Source organism: Mobula hypostoma, chromosome 6 (genome assembly GCF_963921235.1).
Source record: "Mobula hypostoma chromosome 6, sMobHyp1.1, whole genome shotgun sequence".
NCBI lineage: Eukaryota > Metazoa > Chordata > Chondrichthyes > Myliobatiformes > Myliobatidae > Mobula > Mobula hypostoma.
Window position 1 is genome coordinate 47,813,889 of NC_086102.1, and position 17,804 is coordinate 47,831,692.

General features: G+C 39.4%; 1 protein-coding gene across 3 annotated transcripts in view; it reads right to left on the reverse strand.

The window, feature by feature from the left end:
• The window catches only part of kdm6a (lysine (K)-specific demethylase 6A), a 251,786-nt gene that overhangs the window by 57,973 nt on the left and 176,009 nt on the right, over nucleotides 1-17,804 (reverse strand). For 2 of the 3 annotated variants that reach the window (XM_063050774.1, XM_063050776.1), the window contains 4 exons: nucleotides 12,468-12,594; nucleotides 5,948-6,046; nucleotides 5,609-5,828; nucleotides 64-198 (listed from right to left, as the gene is read on the reverse strand). In XM_063050774.1, the coding sequence (XP_062906844.1) occupies nucleotides 64-198; nucleotides 5,609-5,828; nucleotides 5,948-6,046; nucleotides 12,468-12,594 (581 nt within the window). The remainder of the gene's footprint in view (nucleotides 1-63; nucleotides 199-5,608; nucleotides 5,829-5,947; nucleotides 6,047-12,467; nucleotides 12,595-17,804) is intronic. The other variant, XM_063050775.1, reaches the window with a different exon arrangement.

A 17,804-nucleotide genomic window follows, 5' to 3' on the forward strand; every position in this document is an offset into this window, starting at 1 on the left:
AAGTACCTTTAAAACTATAGAGCTAAAATGCTTAAGTACAATTGAGGTACAAATAATTTTCACCTGCTGAGCTGAATTCATGGCACCCTGTCTGGAGGTAAGTTCTGCTGGGATTGGTAGGCTCCATGCCTCCTCAATACTGGGAAGCATTTTGGTTTTACTTTGAAGGCTACCTTGTGGAAGGTTGCACAACTGGGCCTGTAAAAAGTATGTGATGCGATTATGTAAATGAAAGCTAACTGATCAATCACACAATCCACCTAATTGCTCTACAATCATGTAACACTTGTGGCTTTATGATCATACTAAAATTTCAGTTAAACTTGTGACAGAACACAATGGTGTGAAAATTTAGCATCCTGCCCCTGTTTTATTTTGTTAATTTTACACTGTGTGCAGTGGGAAAAAAAATCAGTTAAACTCAAACTGAGAGCCAGTTCACATTCAAACATATGGCACTGAATGGTATAAAAAGCATTATTTTTCTACCTGTGATATGATACATCAGAGTGATTATAAAGTTCTGGGGTTCAGCAGTGTAAGTATTGATCCTCTTTCCTGTTACACTAAATTCAACATTAACCTAAATTTTAATTTCAAATCCTTAAAAGCTGCAGTTTCCTTAAAGTTGACTCATAAATGGTTTAATATTTTTAAAGATGCAACTTACTTAAATATATCTAAGAGAATTTGAAACACCTTAAGATAGTAGCCGGAATAAAAAAGCTGAAAATAACTAAAACATAAAAGTAAATGCCACAATATTATTTTCCTGCTATCTTATTCATATTTGCACAGGGAAAACATTGCAATAGCAAGTGGCAGGTGACAGCACTGGCTCAGCTGTAATGGTGGTCTGTGTGAACAACTAGGTCATAAGGTTACGAAGCAGATGTATGTACAGATCTGCTCAAAACTTATTCCACCTAGAGTGATAATGGTGCCTTATCAAACAGTGGAAGGTATCACTGTGACAACAGACTGTTTCCACAGTGATAATGCACGCATCATTCCTACCAAGATGCACTAGCAACAGGTAGATTTGCAAGAATGAAGTCAACCAAATATTTCCTTCATTTAGCTTTCTCACTACCTCCTGCAGACCATGTCTAAGTAGCTGTGCCCTTCACAATTAGGCCGGCTTGATGTTTTCGAAACCCCATTCTATGTACTTTTTCTTTTCAGTGCTTTTCCATGAGTTGTTCAAAATGGAGGGCCACTGATCCTTTGTTTGAATACCATAGTATCTCCACAGGATAACAGAACAGGACAAATTAATGCCTTGTGATGGAGGAGTTGGCACTTTACTTTCACAAGGTATCGTTCTGTGAATATAGCTATGTCAAATTGACAAATGCTAATAAACGACAAAAAAATAGGCTTGAGATTAGAGGAACTAGCTAAATGAGGAAGAGCAATGAATACTATGCAACTGCTGGGTATTGATGAATAGTAAAAGGAAATAAAAGATTTCAATTAGGTTTACAGAAAAGATTTACTTGTGCCTAAAGGGTAGAATTCCATTGTGTTTTCTCCTCCATTTAAGTTTCTTCCAATCAAATTCATCAATGTAATAATCTGTAACAACTATTTTAAAATCAGTCAGATTTTAGCTTAGTGGTCACAAATTATAGCAGGGAATCAACGTTATAGAAAATGCAGGATTAAAGAACACTTATTAGATGGAGACTTGACATACTACCACAAGCTAAGAGAAAGGCGAGGAGAAATGTGATAAGTTTAAAAAATTTTTTCAGTATACTTAAACCAAAGTTCAAAGTAAATTTCTTATCAAAGTACATATGTGTCACCATATACAACCCTGGGATTCATTTTCTTTCAGGCATACTCAATAACTCCTATAACAACAACAGAACCAATGAAAGACCACACCAGCAGGGCAGGCCACCTGTGTGCAATAGACAATAAACTGTGTAAATACAAAAAGACAGGAAAAAAACAAATAAATTGAGAACTTGAAGTGAAGAGTCTTTGAAAGTGAGTCCTTTGGTTGCGCAAACATTTCAGTGATGGGGCAAGTGGAGTTGAGTGACGTTATCCTCTCTGGTTCAAGAACTTGCTAGTCGAGAGATAAATGTTCTGGTGGTGTGAGTCCTGATCAGTTATGAGTGTTTTTAAATTTAACAAATAAATTGATATAGGCAAGGTGGTTAGATGTGGTATATACCTCAGGGATTGGTGCCATGACACTTGTTTTGTTATTTAAATATATATGACTTAGATGAGAATGACTGTTGTCTGATAAGTTTGATTACACAAAGATCGGTGATGTTGTAGATACAAAGATGAATGCTTAAGGATCCATTGTAAAGTTGGGTGGAGTGGTTGCAGTTGGAATTTAATTTAATCCTCTGCTGCAGCTGTGCAAAGCCCTGGTTGGGTGAGACTCAGAGCACTTCAGCACACCTTGGGAAGAGCGAGGCGGCCTGAAGTTAAGAACCAAGCCGGGCAGATGTGTTTATTTATTGAGATGAATGGGCCCTTCCAGCCCTTTGAGTCACGCCACCCAACAAGTGTCCAATTTCATCCTAGCCTAATCACAAGTCAATTTAGAATGACCAATTAATCTATCAACCAGTACATCTCTGGACTGTGGGAAGAAACTGGAGCAACTGGAGGAAACTCACAGAGTCATGGGGAGAATGCACAAACTCCTTACAGGTAGAGATAGGAATGACAGATGATAGTGTGTTAAAAATTTTGAATCCTCTACCACAATGACAAGTGATGCTTAGTCAATCATTAACTTTATTAAAAAACTATGAATCTTATTTTTAAATCAAAAATGAGGAATCTGGGGGAAAGGCAAGCACAATAATAGCTTAGTTATCCAGTATATCACAAGCTTGCACTTCCCTGTAATAGGAACTCCAGAAGGTAACATTCGGGCAGCACCTCTGTACATGGCTTTATCTTTTTTCTTCCTAGCTGGCTGATACTTTTTACCATTTCATTGGTAAGTACTATAGAATACTGTTACTTTATTCCTCTTTAAAATTTATATGCATTAACATAGAACGTAGAATTAAAGGCCCTTTGGCCCACAATGTTGTGCCGACCATGTAACCTACTTTAGAGACTGCCTAGAATTTCCCTACTGCATAGCCCTCTAGTTTTCCAAGCTCCATGTACCTATCTAAGAGGCTCTTAAAGACCTCTGCTGGCAGTGCATTTCACAAACCCACCACTCTCTGTGTGGAAAAACTTACTCCTGACACAAAGCCCCCCCCCGCATACCTACTTCCAAATACCTTAAAACTATGGCCCCTCGTGTTAGCCATTTCAACCCCAAGAAAAAGTCTCAGGCTATCCACACAATCATCAATACGTCTTGTCATCTTATGTACCTTTATCAGGTCACCTCCCAAGTTCACTCAACCTATTCCCACAAGATACACTCTCCAATCCAGGCAACATCCTTGTAAATCTCCTCTGCACTCTTTCTATAGTATCCACATACTTCCTGTAGTGAGGTAACCAGAACTGAACACAGTACTCCAAGTGGGGTCTAACTAAGGTCTTATATCGCTATAACATTAACTCACAGCTCTTGAACTCAATCCCATGGTTGATGAAGGCCAACACTCCATACGCCAAGATGCCCCTGATACTCCATACTACCAACAGTCTTACCGTTATTATATTCTGTCTGCAAATCTGACCCACCAAAATGAACCACTTCACACTTAACTGGGTTGAACTCAATCTGCCACTTCTCAGCCCAGTTCTGCATCTTATCGATGTCCTGCTGTAACCTCTGACAATCCTCCAGAGTATCCACAACACCCCCAACCTTTGTGTCATCAGCAAATTTACTAACCCACCCTTCTACTTCCTCATCCAGGTCATTTATACAAATCACAAAGAGGAAGGGCCCCAGAACAGATCCCTGAGGCACACCACTGGTCACTGTCCTCCATGCAAAATATGAACCATCTACAAATACCCTTTGCCTTCCGTGGGCAAACCAATTCTGGATCCACAAAGCAAGGTCTCCTTAGATTCCATACCTCCTTACTTTCTGAATGAGCCTTGCATAGGGCACCTTTTCAAATGCCTTACTGAAATCCATATACACTACATCCGCTGCTCTATCTTCTATGTGTTTTGTTACACCCTCAAAGAATTCAATCAGGCTCGTAAGGCACGACCTGCCCTTGACAAAGCCAATGCTGACTATCCCTAATCTGATTATATCTCTCCAAATACTCATAAATCCTGCCTCTCAGGATTAGTGAAAATATACTTAACTGTTTATCAGCCAGCATATTTGACTAGCTAGCATCATCACTTCACCCCGAAATTCCCATGTATACCAGATAATAAAGTTTGTATTATACAGTCAAGATCAACAACTATCTCAATCAATGCCAATAAAGGATAGAAAGGCTAGGAAGTCTATTCCTGTTCCCATTTCATAAAATAGCATCAAAATAGAGAGTGAAATGGTATAAACCATTTCTACTCTGGGCTTTGTTCCATATGAGCCAGCAGCAATCTCTAGTATTTAGACTAGCTTCATTCAATGTCCAAGTAGCTTCATTAGGTGCTTAGCTGAAATAATTAGCAAGCAACAGGAGTGGTTCAAACTGAAAAGTTAAATATTATAGATGCTGAAAATCTGAAACAAAAACAAAAAATACTACAAATGCTTAGCAAGTTAGACAACTTCTATGAAGGGGGAATACAGGAGGGGGGTTAACAATGAAGGTCAATTACCTTCATGAAGGTTCCAAGTAATGTTATTGCCCTGTTCCCCATACAACTCCTCTCTACACCAGTTGACGTAAAACAAAAGTGGTTCAACTGAAATTCAGAATGAAACCAGATAATTCTGCAGTGTAAAAAAATATGGCTTTGAACCTTTTTGTAGCTTAATGCTACATCTGTTGCATCTTAAACCTACTATGCCAAAATATATTTTACCAAATGGATCTGTAAAATGTCCTCAGACTATGAAGTCAAGCAAAGAAAGATACTGCAGCTTTAACAGAGAGGAAAAAAACAACATTGCATTAATTAATGGCTGATGGAGAAGTATTGTTGTAGTCAGGTAGGACTTAAAGAAAAAGCAGAATAGCTTTGCACTTAAGATACCATATAGCAGGCAAAAATTTGGCATATTAAATGGTCATTCAGTGGTTTTCCCCTCCAGTGAGACCTCATGCAGTGGAAAGCAACTGACTGCTTTTCTTCAGTTCAACCCCAAGTTGAACAGGATTTTTAGGTGCCATTTATACAACCTGCTATACAGTACTGCATAAAGCTAAATTGATTTTATATCTGATATTGTTCATTTCATTTTCAAAAATGCAATTAAAGCAAAAGAATCCACCATAATAAACCTTATAAAATGCTTTATTTTCTCATTCAAATTATATTCCTTGGAATTCTATCTAAACGGTGACTAATAATATAACCAATTTAAATTAATCTGATGCTTTGGAAACTTTCTGATATCATACAATAAACTTAGCCATTAACACTCCAACATAAATGTTTAAATTTTATAAAAACACATTAGAAATATTCACTTTCTCTGAGGCAAATACAATGCATTTCGACACCACACCCCAAACCAGTTTACCTGTAAATACTTTATCCTTGCTGTGAGTACTGAAGTATTACTACAATTTTTGCTCCTAGTTGCATTAATATAACATTTAATTGCATCCTGAGGTTGATTGCAGGATTCATAGAGTGTTCCCAGGTCCATCCAGGCTGCAGCATGTCCATGGTCTAATTGAACAGCACAAATATAAGCTTGTAATGCATCCATTGGTTGGTTCTGTTGTTGATACAATACCCTAAGACAATACACAAAAAAAGCAAATAGAATTGAACAGATGAAGACAAAGCATCAAACTGAAATTATAGAGCTCCAGTGTTCTCTTTCCTTCCAGTACAAGCAGCTGTTATTGCTTACCCTATGGAACACCACGTATCAGCACTTGCTTCTGACTTATCAATGGAATGCCTATATGATAAAAAGGCATCCTGAACTTTGCCAATGCTTGAATAGCACCTGTAAGAAAGGTATTAATTAGAAAAAGGAATATTCATACAACTGAGTTATCTGAACAATTTAAGACCTTAAATACTTTGTATTTTAAATGGACATGGAAACAAATTAAGCAAAATTACATTCCATATTGAAACACTGCAGCAAACAACAAAACTTGTTAATCAGATTACAATAAAACTAATAAATGCTACGTAATTTTGTGGGTAGTGAAACATAAATTCAGGTACAACACACAAGATGAGCACAAACTTTGATTTTAGATATGACAATCTTCATTCATTGAATGCCATTCTATTATCATTCGGGAAAAAACAGCTTGGAATTCAAGATGATCCACAACGGTCAACAAGTCTGAGGGTTCATAACTATACACTTCAATCCCCCATCCTTGATTATTCACTTCACATCTTTGTCCTTTCTTCCTCAATTTACTTGTCTTTTATCAGTTAACTTGCCCAAGTCTTATTGTGGATGCATTTTACTCTAAAGGTAAGTTAACTGGTGCTTAAAGTGGTCATTTAAAACACTGCTTTCCTTAGTGACCATAGGATATTTTCTCAAACTATGTTTCCAATTTAATAAATTTGCCTGGACATCCTGAGAACTCACATTACACATTTACTATGTCATACAACAGTTTGTTTTTCTTTTGCTCCAGATTATAGCATCTGAAGTCTCTTCTGTCTCTATCTATTGTGACTTGTTCAACCATCCAGTTCCAGCAATTTTCAGATTCACTATCATCCACTTTGAGTTTGACTCTCCTAAGCCAAGGTTAACTTCTCTGATATTTCTTGATCTCGTAGTGATCTCTTAACTTTTAATCGTCATTGGATCTTTTAATTATTTTTATTATGATCTCCACTCAATTCCTTCTTAAAAACCAGCAGAGATGATCTGATCATTGCTAGGGAGAGCATTGTCCCTTTTCTCTCTTTTTTTAAATGTTTGTTTCATTTCTGGAGCAGTGCTGCAGGGGAGGAATTGTTTTTTTTTGTCTTTACCAATCAACAAGATTTGTTACTCTTGGTTATTTAACATTCTCAGTCAAAAGAGGCATCAACTTTTGGTGCCGATTAAGTTAGCTAAACTGTCCAATAATAAGAACAGAATACAGGTGTCCCCCGCTTTTCGAACGTTCGGTTTACAAAACCTCACTGTTACAAAAGACCTACATTAGTACCCTGTTTTCGCTTTCAGGTGTTTTCACTGTTACGAAAAAAAAGCAGCGCGCGATAAAAGACAGCGTGTGCCCCAAGCAGCCGCTCTGCCCCGGATTCAGAACGGCATTGCTTAAACACGTTGCACTGAGCAGCCGTTAGCAAGATGAGTTCTAAGGTGTCGGAAAAGCCTAAAAGAGTAAGGGTGTTACACAGCGTAAAACTAGACATAATTAAGCATTTCAATCGAGGTGAACGAAGCAAGGACAAAGTGAGTTTGGCTTGTGGAAGTTGATGAAGATGATGTTGAAGAGGTTTTGGCATCCCATGACCAAGAACTGATAGATGAACAGCTGATGCAATTGGAAGAGGAAAGGATAACAATCGAAACCGAATGCAGAAAGTGAAGCAACTGCGTGAGATTTTCACTGCAATGATAAAGTACCACTTTAATTTTGAAAGGGTATGTAGGTTTAGGGGATATTTGCAGGATGGTTTGAGTACTTATAAACAACTGTATGATAGAAAAATGTGTGAGGCTCAGCAGTCAAGCAAGCCTTCCATATCAGCCACGGCAGACGATGAACCTCAATCTCCGACATCGAGGTGGGCAGTCATAGGAGAAGATAAGCTGCCTGCCCTGATCAACGATGAGATGACACCCCCGTGTCCCACCACCCCAACCCCCGGGCCCCGGACACATAATGTACCGATTCGCAAAGAACGCAGTGGTAGCCGGGAGGCACACAGCACATCTTTAAGAAAAAAGCCAAAATAAATGTTAATTAATTACGTGCCGGGTAGCACCTAATTAATTAGCATGTTAATTTCGGCTTTTTTCTTAAAGATCTGCTGGGTGCCTCCCGGCTACCGCTGCATTCTTCACGGCAATGTATTGGGTCGGCGGCCCGGAGGGTGGGGGCCACTGCACCACCCAGCCTGCGACGACTCAGTCTAACACACCATCATCAGTGTGCTCGGCGCTGTCTTCCTAATTCTGGTAAGTGATACTACACTGTACATACATTATTTCTACTTTATATAGGCTGTGTATTTTTACGTGTTATTTGGTAGATTTGGCAGCTTCATAGTTTAAAGGTTACTGGAGAGCGCGTTTATGCCAACAGCACTTGCGTAAGATTTTCTGCCAAGAGCGCTTGCGTGAGATTTTCGCTACGGAGATCTGTGCAGGCAATCGTTGTAGAGAAGTATTTCTACTTCATATAGGCTGTGTATTTTTCATACCATTCCTGCTTTTACTATATGTTACTGTTATTTTAGGTTTTATGTGTTATTTGGCAGGATTTGGTAGGTTATTTTTGGGTCTGCGAACGCTCACAAAATTTTCCCATACAAATAAATGGTAATTGCTTCTTCGCTTTATGACATTTCGGCTTATGAACCGTTTCATAGGAACGCTCTACCTTCGGATGGCGGGGGAAACCTGTATGTAGATTTAAAGTAAGTCATATTATCAGCATCTACTGAATCATCATCATCCTACAAAGAAATGTAGTCTCTTTGCACATTTAGGACATTAGCCAGGGCATTCTCCACCCAAAATTAACCGAAGTATATTTCCAGCAAGCTGACTGTTTTTGCTGCTACCCAATTTCATTGGTGAAATAATAAAAAATGTTAAGGGCACTTAGACCTCAAGATGATTTCTTGTGCACGGGGTCTTTTTTTCGTATGTTAAATTTAAAATGGCTTCTTTGTTATGTTAATCTTTTAAATTGTTGCGTATGTGGATTAAAATGGCTTCTATGTTATGTTAAATGCTGAGAAAGTCTCTAGCTAGACATCTGCCTGGGTTAGTACAGATAGCAGGGTGCTATTAGCCAATGGGTATTCATGTTATTGTTTCTTCGGGTGATAATGCTGTCTCATATGACTGTGGACGGGGTTTTGTCGGGGAGTCGGAGGAGAGACGGCGGGGAGGACGGTGGACGGGGTTTTGGCAGGGAGTCGGAGGAGAGACGGGGAGGACGGTGGACGTGTGAAAAGGCTCCGGTCAATCACTCCGGCTGGTCCTGAGCCGTGAGCCGACAGGATCCAGGTGGTCGTCAGGAATTTCTGAGCTCCAACTGGTGCACGAAGAACTTGGACTTCGTTAAATCTGGCCCCTTTTTTTTCCCATTACTTCCTTTTCTGTATCAAACTGATATTAATTTAGACTTAGTAATTTCTATAAAATGTACTTGGTAAAACGTACTGTGTGTGCTGGCTGATGATTGACGTTTGGGGTTGATTCAGGTGGCATTGTTACAGCAACCAACCCAGCGGGAAGCGTTCCGGCCGGGGCTGGGCCAGATTTCCCCTAGACATATACGAGCCAATACAGCTGAGCGCTACACTTGTTTGAAACTGAAAGATACAGATCCTATGTATAACTACATCGCACAATTGGAAAATACTCCATTTCATTTGCATCAGGACTTTTTAGCAAGTCCGGACCATGATCATTCTATTTCTTCCCCATTCACATCACATGCAACTTTTTAAAATACGTACATACGTTTGTGCCTCTTAATCTTATACATCTCCATCAATTTGCCTCTCATCCTCTTTCACTCTAGAGAAAAACCCTAACTCGCTCATCTTTTTCAAGTAAGATATATTCTCTAATCCAGGCAACATCCTAGTAAATCTTCTCTGCACCCTCTCTAAAGTTTCCACATCCTTCCTATAATGAGGCTACCAGAAATGGACACAATACTCCAACTGTGGTCTAACTGGAGTTTTATAGAGCTGCACTTGAACTCAATCCCCCTGACTAATAAAGGCCACACACCATCTGCCCTCTTAGGTACCCAATCAAATTCCACTGCAACTTTGAGCAATTGTAACAAGATGAAACAGAATTAATCATTTCCCTATTACAGCAGCTATAAAATGGCTGAATATGTTGACATGATGGCTGACTCAAGTTTAGTTTTAGGCTTTGGTTTACTGGAAATTGTGATAGCTTCCAGTAACAGTGGTCTTGCCTTTGTTATCATTTGTTCTGGAGATAAGGGAGACCCTGAACAGTATAATAGTAAGGATGTTTTAAGGGATTTTTGGAGCTTCTCCATGGGATGAATCACAATCAGTGCCTGGTGACCTTGACATCCCTTCATTTCTTGTAGAAGTGTTGTGGTCCCCTTCAACTAAAGGCTGAGTAGTTAAGAATATATGAGCAACACTGCTAATAGTTATTTGCTGGTAAGTATTACTATGAATTGCATGCAACCTTGAACTTGATTTATTAGTGAAGAATCAAACAAAAAAGTCTGAGCTTTGTTTTTTTTAGTTGAATTAAACCGGATTTATAGCTGTAGTGAGAAGTCAAATCAGTGCTGCAGTTGAGAGTTAAATAAAATTGTTCGTTTCTTCTTTTTTTTAACCTAAGTTACTTAACCAAACTATTTTGAATGTGCCTTTCACTCAAGAGGAATTAAAATAAACATGAGCTCTTTTTTTGAGACAGGGTTTTATGGACTTTACCCTAAGATACCATCGTTCCTCCTTAATGCTAAAAATTGTGTTATTACCTTGTATTCCACCTTCAAGTTCAATCTTTCAAAGTGCATCACTGCACTAGATTGAACTCCATCTGACAATTCTCTGCCCAACTATTGGATCCTACATCCCACTGTAACCTCTGACAACCTTCCACATAGTAATAATATGATCACTCAAGTATATTCTCCAAAGGGAAGGGCTATCGAGGCCAGTCCGGGATTTACATAATGGGAATGTTACGGTGGATACCCTTAATAGTGAACACTTGCATGTGGCTATGTTTAACGTGGGGAGACTAAAGCATGGGTAGCCACCATATGATCTTTGACAAATTAGGGTCAGGGTCCAGTGATATGGAGCACAAAACGATTGGGGACCTTTCCTCCCGCTTCACAGCTGTTGTGATGTCACCTTTCACCAGCTCCACCACTGAGATCCCATCAGATCACTCTTTGTCTAGAACCTCCCCCTGATCTCATCGCTATAGGTGACCCTACCGGGAGCCAAGTGCCAGATGGCCAAACTCCAGAAGGCATCGCTCTTGAGATCTAAGGAATCCACAAGCCATTCCACCAAGACAAGGTGACAATCCTTGGTAGTATCCACAACACCACCAACCTTAGTGTCATACGAAAATTTACTAACCCAGCCTACCAGTTCCTTATCCAAGTCATTTATAAAACTCTCAACGAGAAGGGGCCCAGAACAAAGCACTGCGGAACATCATTAATCATTGTCCTCCAGGTAGGATATGCTCCATTTACTACCACCCTCTGCCTCTGAATTCCAAATCCATGCAACCAAGTTTCCATGGATACCATGTCTCATGACCTTCTGGGACCAGCAAATTAAGAAGAATCTGGTGAAGTATCTCATTAAAATCCATAAACACCATATCCACCGCACTACCTTCTTCAGTTTGTTTCATCACCTCCTCGAAAAACTCAGTCAGGCTCTTGAGGCGTGACCTGCCCATAACAAAGCCATACTAGCTTTCCCTAATAAGCTCATGCTTCTCCAAATGCTCATACATCTGGTCTTTAAGAAAATTTTCCATTCGTTTGCCACCACTGACAAATAACTAATTTGCCTATGATTCCCAGGTTCATCCCTGTTACCTTTCTTGTATAGCACAACAACATTTGCCTTCCTTCAGTCCTCTAGTACTACTTCTTTGGTCAGGAAGACAAAGATCATTGTCAACATCAAACCAACCACTTCCCTCGCTTCCTGTAGTAACCTGAAGTATATCCCAGCCTAGCCCTGGGACTGACTTACTCTGATGTTTCTTTCCCAAAAGCGCTTATACGGCCTCTTTAACCTTGACATGCACCAGCACATTAACCTGCTCTACACTGATCTCACATTCACCAAAGTCCCTCTCCCTGGTGAGCAATGAAGCAAAGTATTCTTCATCTCCTTTCCTCCTCTCCTCAGCCTCCAGGCAAGCACAAGTTTTAAATGTTATGAAATTTCAGAGCAACAGTGGGATTGCTTTTGTACCTGCTGAATGGAATATGGAATTGCAACAATAAGGAATCTGAAAATTCAGTGAAAGTACTAACATTTATAGGTTAACAAGCATTTTACTGAGAAAGAAAGGCTAAAGTTTCAGATACTTACCAGAACTAGGTTTCTGATTTTCAGCAACTATCCGTTTTTATGTTGCATAGGGTAAAATAATTTGAGGGTGCCAGTTTTTGTTTAAATTATATAATTAAAAGTTAACATGAATCAACTAACTTCATTTTTACCTGCCAAGAAAGTACCAGGATTGGCCAGAGTTAGGATCTGCCTCTAAAGATTTTTGGAGACACTGAATAGCAAGGTTTTCCTTTGTTGTTTTGTCTCCTAATGGCTCTACTGTGTGATGCATCCAGCCTGTAAAACAGGAACACTGGTTAGTAATATAACCATGGTTGCTGCAGAGCAAAAAAAAATGCATCCCATAATGTCATGCTATTTTAAATACAGGTCTCCTTTTTATGAAAAAAATCAGTACGTAGAAAATTAACCATGTGAATAACTTACAATTCTTGGCATCTTGTCAACCCAAAGCATAGTTTCAGTATGACTGACCATCATGTTCCTACTGTTTCATTTAAGTAAAAAAAATATTGTACTCGCATATGCTCTGCAGCAGAATGACAATCAGGAATTATATAACTCAATTAAAATTATGTTTCAGAATACTGTTGCCCCACAAATGATATAGAAACTAATGTACAATGCAGCTTCAGAACTGAGGCAACAGGCCTCAAAATATAATTTCACTCAAGTACTTTATCAATTTCCCTTGCACACTTTTCAAAGAACTCAACTGAAATAATTTGAGCTGTTAAGACATTTTTGTGTGACAAAGAGGAGTTTAAATATTTCCTCCCAGAATGGAAACTATCTACTTCCAAATAGTTTCTGTCACTAGAGGAGCAGTAAAGGAATAACTGATGAATAGCATCATTTAGATTTTTTAAAAATTTAAATAACTGAAATTTCAAAACTTGCTTAGCCTTGATTTAGAGACTGACAATTACTCACTTCAATTATTAGGGTACAAGCAGACTGAAGATTTAAAGTATACAGAAGTATACAAAGTTACAGTAAGTCTCTGAAGGTAGTGTACCTTGTTTGAAAGACATTAGGTTGATTCTACATGATATTAAGCCTACAAACTGTTTTATGCAAATATAAGATGCTACTCTTGGTTTTGAAGAGTATTCACCCTCAAAGTATCCAGCATTGTCAAAGATTTGGGAAAAATAGAATCATCCATCTTCACTTGTGTTTTCGACTCAATAAGTAGGAAAAGGGATGTGATAGTACATTTCTGTGAATAAATTAATTAGTGCCAAAGTAGTATTTTTTCATTGTTTAATAAAAAATCTTAACTTTCACATGTCCATTTTAAATTCAATATACACTTTTACAGCAGATGCCAAGTGAGTGTTGTCAATGCAGAAAATATTATAGGTCAGATCTGAAGTGCCATTTCAAGAAAATCACAACATTAAAACCAACATCATTAATCATTGACATAACTTGTCTTCAAGGAACTGTTTTGGTCTGCATCTTAAATGGGCCTCCAATTCATCCAAAACCAAATTTTAAGATTCTCATCCTGGTGTTTAAATCCCTTCATCTCAGTCCATCCCATCTCTGTAACTTTTCGTGACTTCACAGATATTTAAGACATTGCTTATTTAACTCTGGCAGTTGAAAACACCCCAACAATGAAAACTTACTCTTCATCTTTCTTTGAAAGCTACCCCTAAGCTTCTATTTTCTCCCCTTCTCCAGATGTTAAGATCCTACTTCTTTGAACATTATAGCTTCTTGTAAAATGCATTGTGTTAAGTTTAGAGGTTGAAGAGAACAACTACATCTTTTACTGCAGCCCTTCACTGAGGTATTCAAGTTAGTCAGGTCCCTACTGCTCACAACACACCAATCCAATTCATCTTCTCATTTCCCTGCCATGATGCAACTCATTTTCTCTCATCTACCATTTGAATTCCCTTTCATTCTTTTTTGCCACTTATCTACCTGAAGGGATAATGTACAACAACTAGTTAGCCTACCCACACATCTGGGGTGTGAGAGGAAACCAATGTGGCCATATGCCAAGTTCGCACAGACATGATCTGAGGTCAGAATCACTGGAGCTGTGAAGAAGAGGCATCAAATGCTGCACCATATCCAAATACAATATATTAACTTTTCCAACTGATAAGAGTGGGTATGGAGTGAGAAACGGTTCAATTAAGTATGAAAGGCAGTCATTACCACCAACAAACATTCCACTGGCTGAAATTCAACTTCTTTAACTGTTAAGTTACTGGGAACAAAGGCTTTCTAATACCTGTTTCCTCATTTGCTGATTTTTTCACATCATAAAAGACTATAAGAAAGCCTTACGAGTCTTTTATAAATATATAAAATAACATGCCTTTTCCTGATTAACAAACAAAATTCAATAATAAGCCATTAGAGGTACTAAAATTAGATATCCAAAAGCTTAGTCAAAGAGAATTTTTCAGGAAAAGATTAAATATGGCTACCAAAGATACAGCAATTAAAGAAGAGGGTGGACAAGTGGAACATTAAGACCTGAGGATTAAATTGAAGGAAACTGCAAAGAGAGAAAAAGTAGAGGGAGAAGGAAGGGCAAGCAAAGAGTCATGCGGGGAGTGGGGAGGGCAGCACAGCTGTGAGGGGGAATTAGAAGGGAATGTGATGTGAGTTAACATGGAAGAGAATAGAGGTGAAGAGAAGGGAGCAAAAAAAATAAGCCAGTGTCATTTCATGAACTGAAAGCAAGGAAGAGAATTGAGTCATGAGAGATTCGGCCGATGGCCTAATGCTGGAAGTCTTCAGCTACACACAGCATCTGAGGAGGGAAATGAACAGTTACATTTCAGACCAAGACCCTTTGGTGCAATAGTAACAAATTCAGCTTCCCTAAGCATTGCAAGCTGCTCATCTTTGAGGACTGCAGAAGGTAAAAGCTGGAGGTGTTCAAATTCCAGTCTTTTTACATCCCACAGCATTTTGATATTACACTCTGGAACACTACAAAACGATTGGATTATTTTCCCACTGTTTCCATTATGATTACTGTCAAACAATGTAAACACTCAAGTTCTGTTGCCATGATAGGACATGGAAAGACAACCATACAAATTTGTGTATAATTTCACAGACTGATTCAGTGAGGCTTCAATACACTACGGAAATGAGGAACCAAACGTGCTCCTGATCCTATCCAATAATGCATAATAATGGAGAATAGGAGATGACATTTGGTAGGAAACTTTGTCACATGGTGTGAGCACAATTATCTGCAGCTTAATGTGAAAAAGACTAAGGAGCTAGTGGTAGACCTGAGGAGAGCTAAGGTACCAGTAACCCCTGTTTCCATCCAGGGGGTCAGTGTGGACACGGTGGAGGATTACAAATACCTGGGGATATGAATTTACAATAAACTGGACTGGTCAAAGAACAATGAGGCTGTCTACAAGAAGGGTCAGAGCCGTCTCTATTTCCTGAGGAGACTGAGGTCCTTTAACATCTGCCGGACGATGCTGAGGATGTTTTACGAGTCTGTGGTGGCCAGTGCGATCATGTTTGCTGTTGTGTGCTGGGGCAGCAGGCTGAGGGTAGCAGACACCAACAGAATCAACAAACTCATTCGTAAGGCCAGTGATGTTGTGGGGACGGAACTGGACTCTCTGACGGTGGTGTCTGAAAAGAGGATGCTGTCCAAGTTGCATGCCATCTTGGACAATGTCTCCCATCCACTACATAATGTACTGGGTGGGCACAGGAGTACATTCAGCCAGAGACTCATTCCACCAAGATGCAACACAGAGCATCATAGGAAGTCATTCCTGCCTGTGGCCATCAAACTTTACAACTCCTCCCTTGGAGGGTCAGACACCCTGAGCCAATAGGCTGGCCCTGGACTTATTTCCTGGCATAATTTACATATTACTATTTAATTATTTATGGTCTTATTACTATTTATTATTTATGGTGCAACTGTAACAAAAACCAATTTCCCCTGGGATCAATAAAGTATGACTACTACTATTTACCTGATGTTTCTCCAGGAAGGACAGATGATGAAATCTTGATGTTTCTTTCTGTAGCTGCTGACAGGATTTCATCAAGACTTTTGTCAATTTATCTTTTTCAAATAATTAGGAAACTAATTTTTAAACAGTGGGTTTCTGAAAGGCAGCTTGCATTCACATGAATTTTAAAAACATATGAAGAGTTGATTAGTATGAAAAAACTTAAAAGATTGTTATAACAATATATTTCTAAGACTTTCTGCTGCAAGTGCCCTCAATCTCATTTCTTGGTACAAGAGGACAGGAAATCTGTAATGGCTAACTGAGTAGTTCATGAGAAAGCACAGGCTTTAACAGTGAATACATTTTGAAGAATGGACAGGTAGAATATATTATCCCTTTTAGTTTTTAAACATTATGTTCAACTAAGCTGGTCTATCTGATCACATCTACTGCTCGGGAGATCAGAAGCTTATGAGGAGGGAATTTCACTCAGGTCCACTGCCCAAGTATAAAAAGCAGCAACTCGCAGTAATTTGTTTGGAGTTCTGACCAGCAACCAATCGGCATTTGCGATTGATTAGCAAGAACAAATTAAAGGAATGAAGGTGCAAGCAGAGTGGACAAGAGTTAGAGTGATGATTTTGAAACTTCAACTCTTCAAAGATTCACCAAAAAGAGGCTTCAGTCAGAAAAAGCAAAGCAGAAAAGCTCTAACTAAAGCTGAATACTCCTCTTGCAGGATGTGAGACAAGGAGATCTCAGTGGCCCTGATGACAACCGTGAGAAGTTTATCCAGCTGCAGCTTCTAACAATCCACATTAAGGAGTCAGAACAGGAACTGGATGAACTCTGAATCATTTGGGGGGCTGAGGGAGTAATAGATAGGACATAAAGAGAGATAGTTACACCCAAGGCGCAGGACCCAGGAAGCTGGGTGACAGGAAGGGGAAAAGGAGTTAAGGAGCCAGTGCAGAGTGCCTCAGTGGCCATCCCCCTCAACAACAGTATATCACTTTGGATAACGTTGGCGAGGCACCTAGCAGAGGAAAATTACAGCGGTTAAGTCTCTGGCACAGAGTCTGTCTCTATGGCTCAGAAGAGAAGTGGGGAGAAGAGTTGTGTTGTGGTGATAGGGGATCCTTTAGAGGAACAGAAAGGAGGTTCTGGGGGCAAGGACAAGATTCCCAGATGGTACGTTGTCTCCTGGGTGTCAGGGTCCGGGAAATCTCAGATCGAGTCTTCAGCATTCTCAAGTGGGAGGGAGAACAGCCAGAGGTCATGGTCCATTAAGGTACCAATGAAATAGGTAGGACAAGTGACAAGGTTCTGCATAGGGAGTTCAGGGAGGTAGATACCAAGTTAAAGGGGAGAACCTCCATGGTTGTGATCTCAAGATTGCTACCTGTGCCACTGGGAAGATTTTGCAGGTTAACATGTGGCTAATGAGTTAATGTAGGAGGGAGGGGATAAGATTTTTGGACCATTGGGCTCTCTTCCAGGGAAGGTGGGACCTGT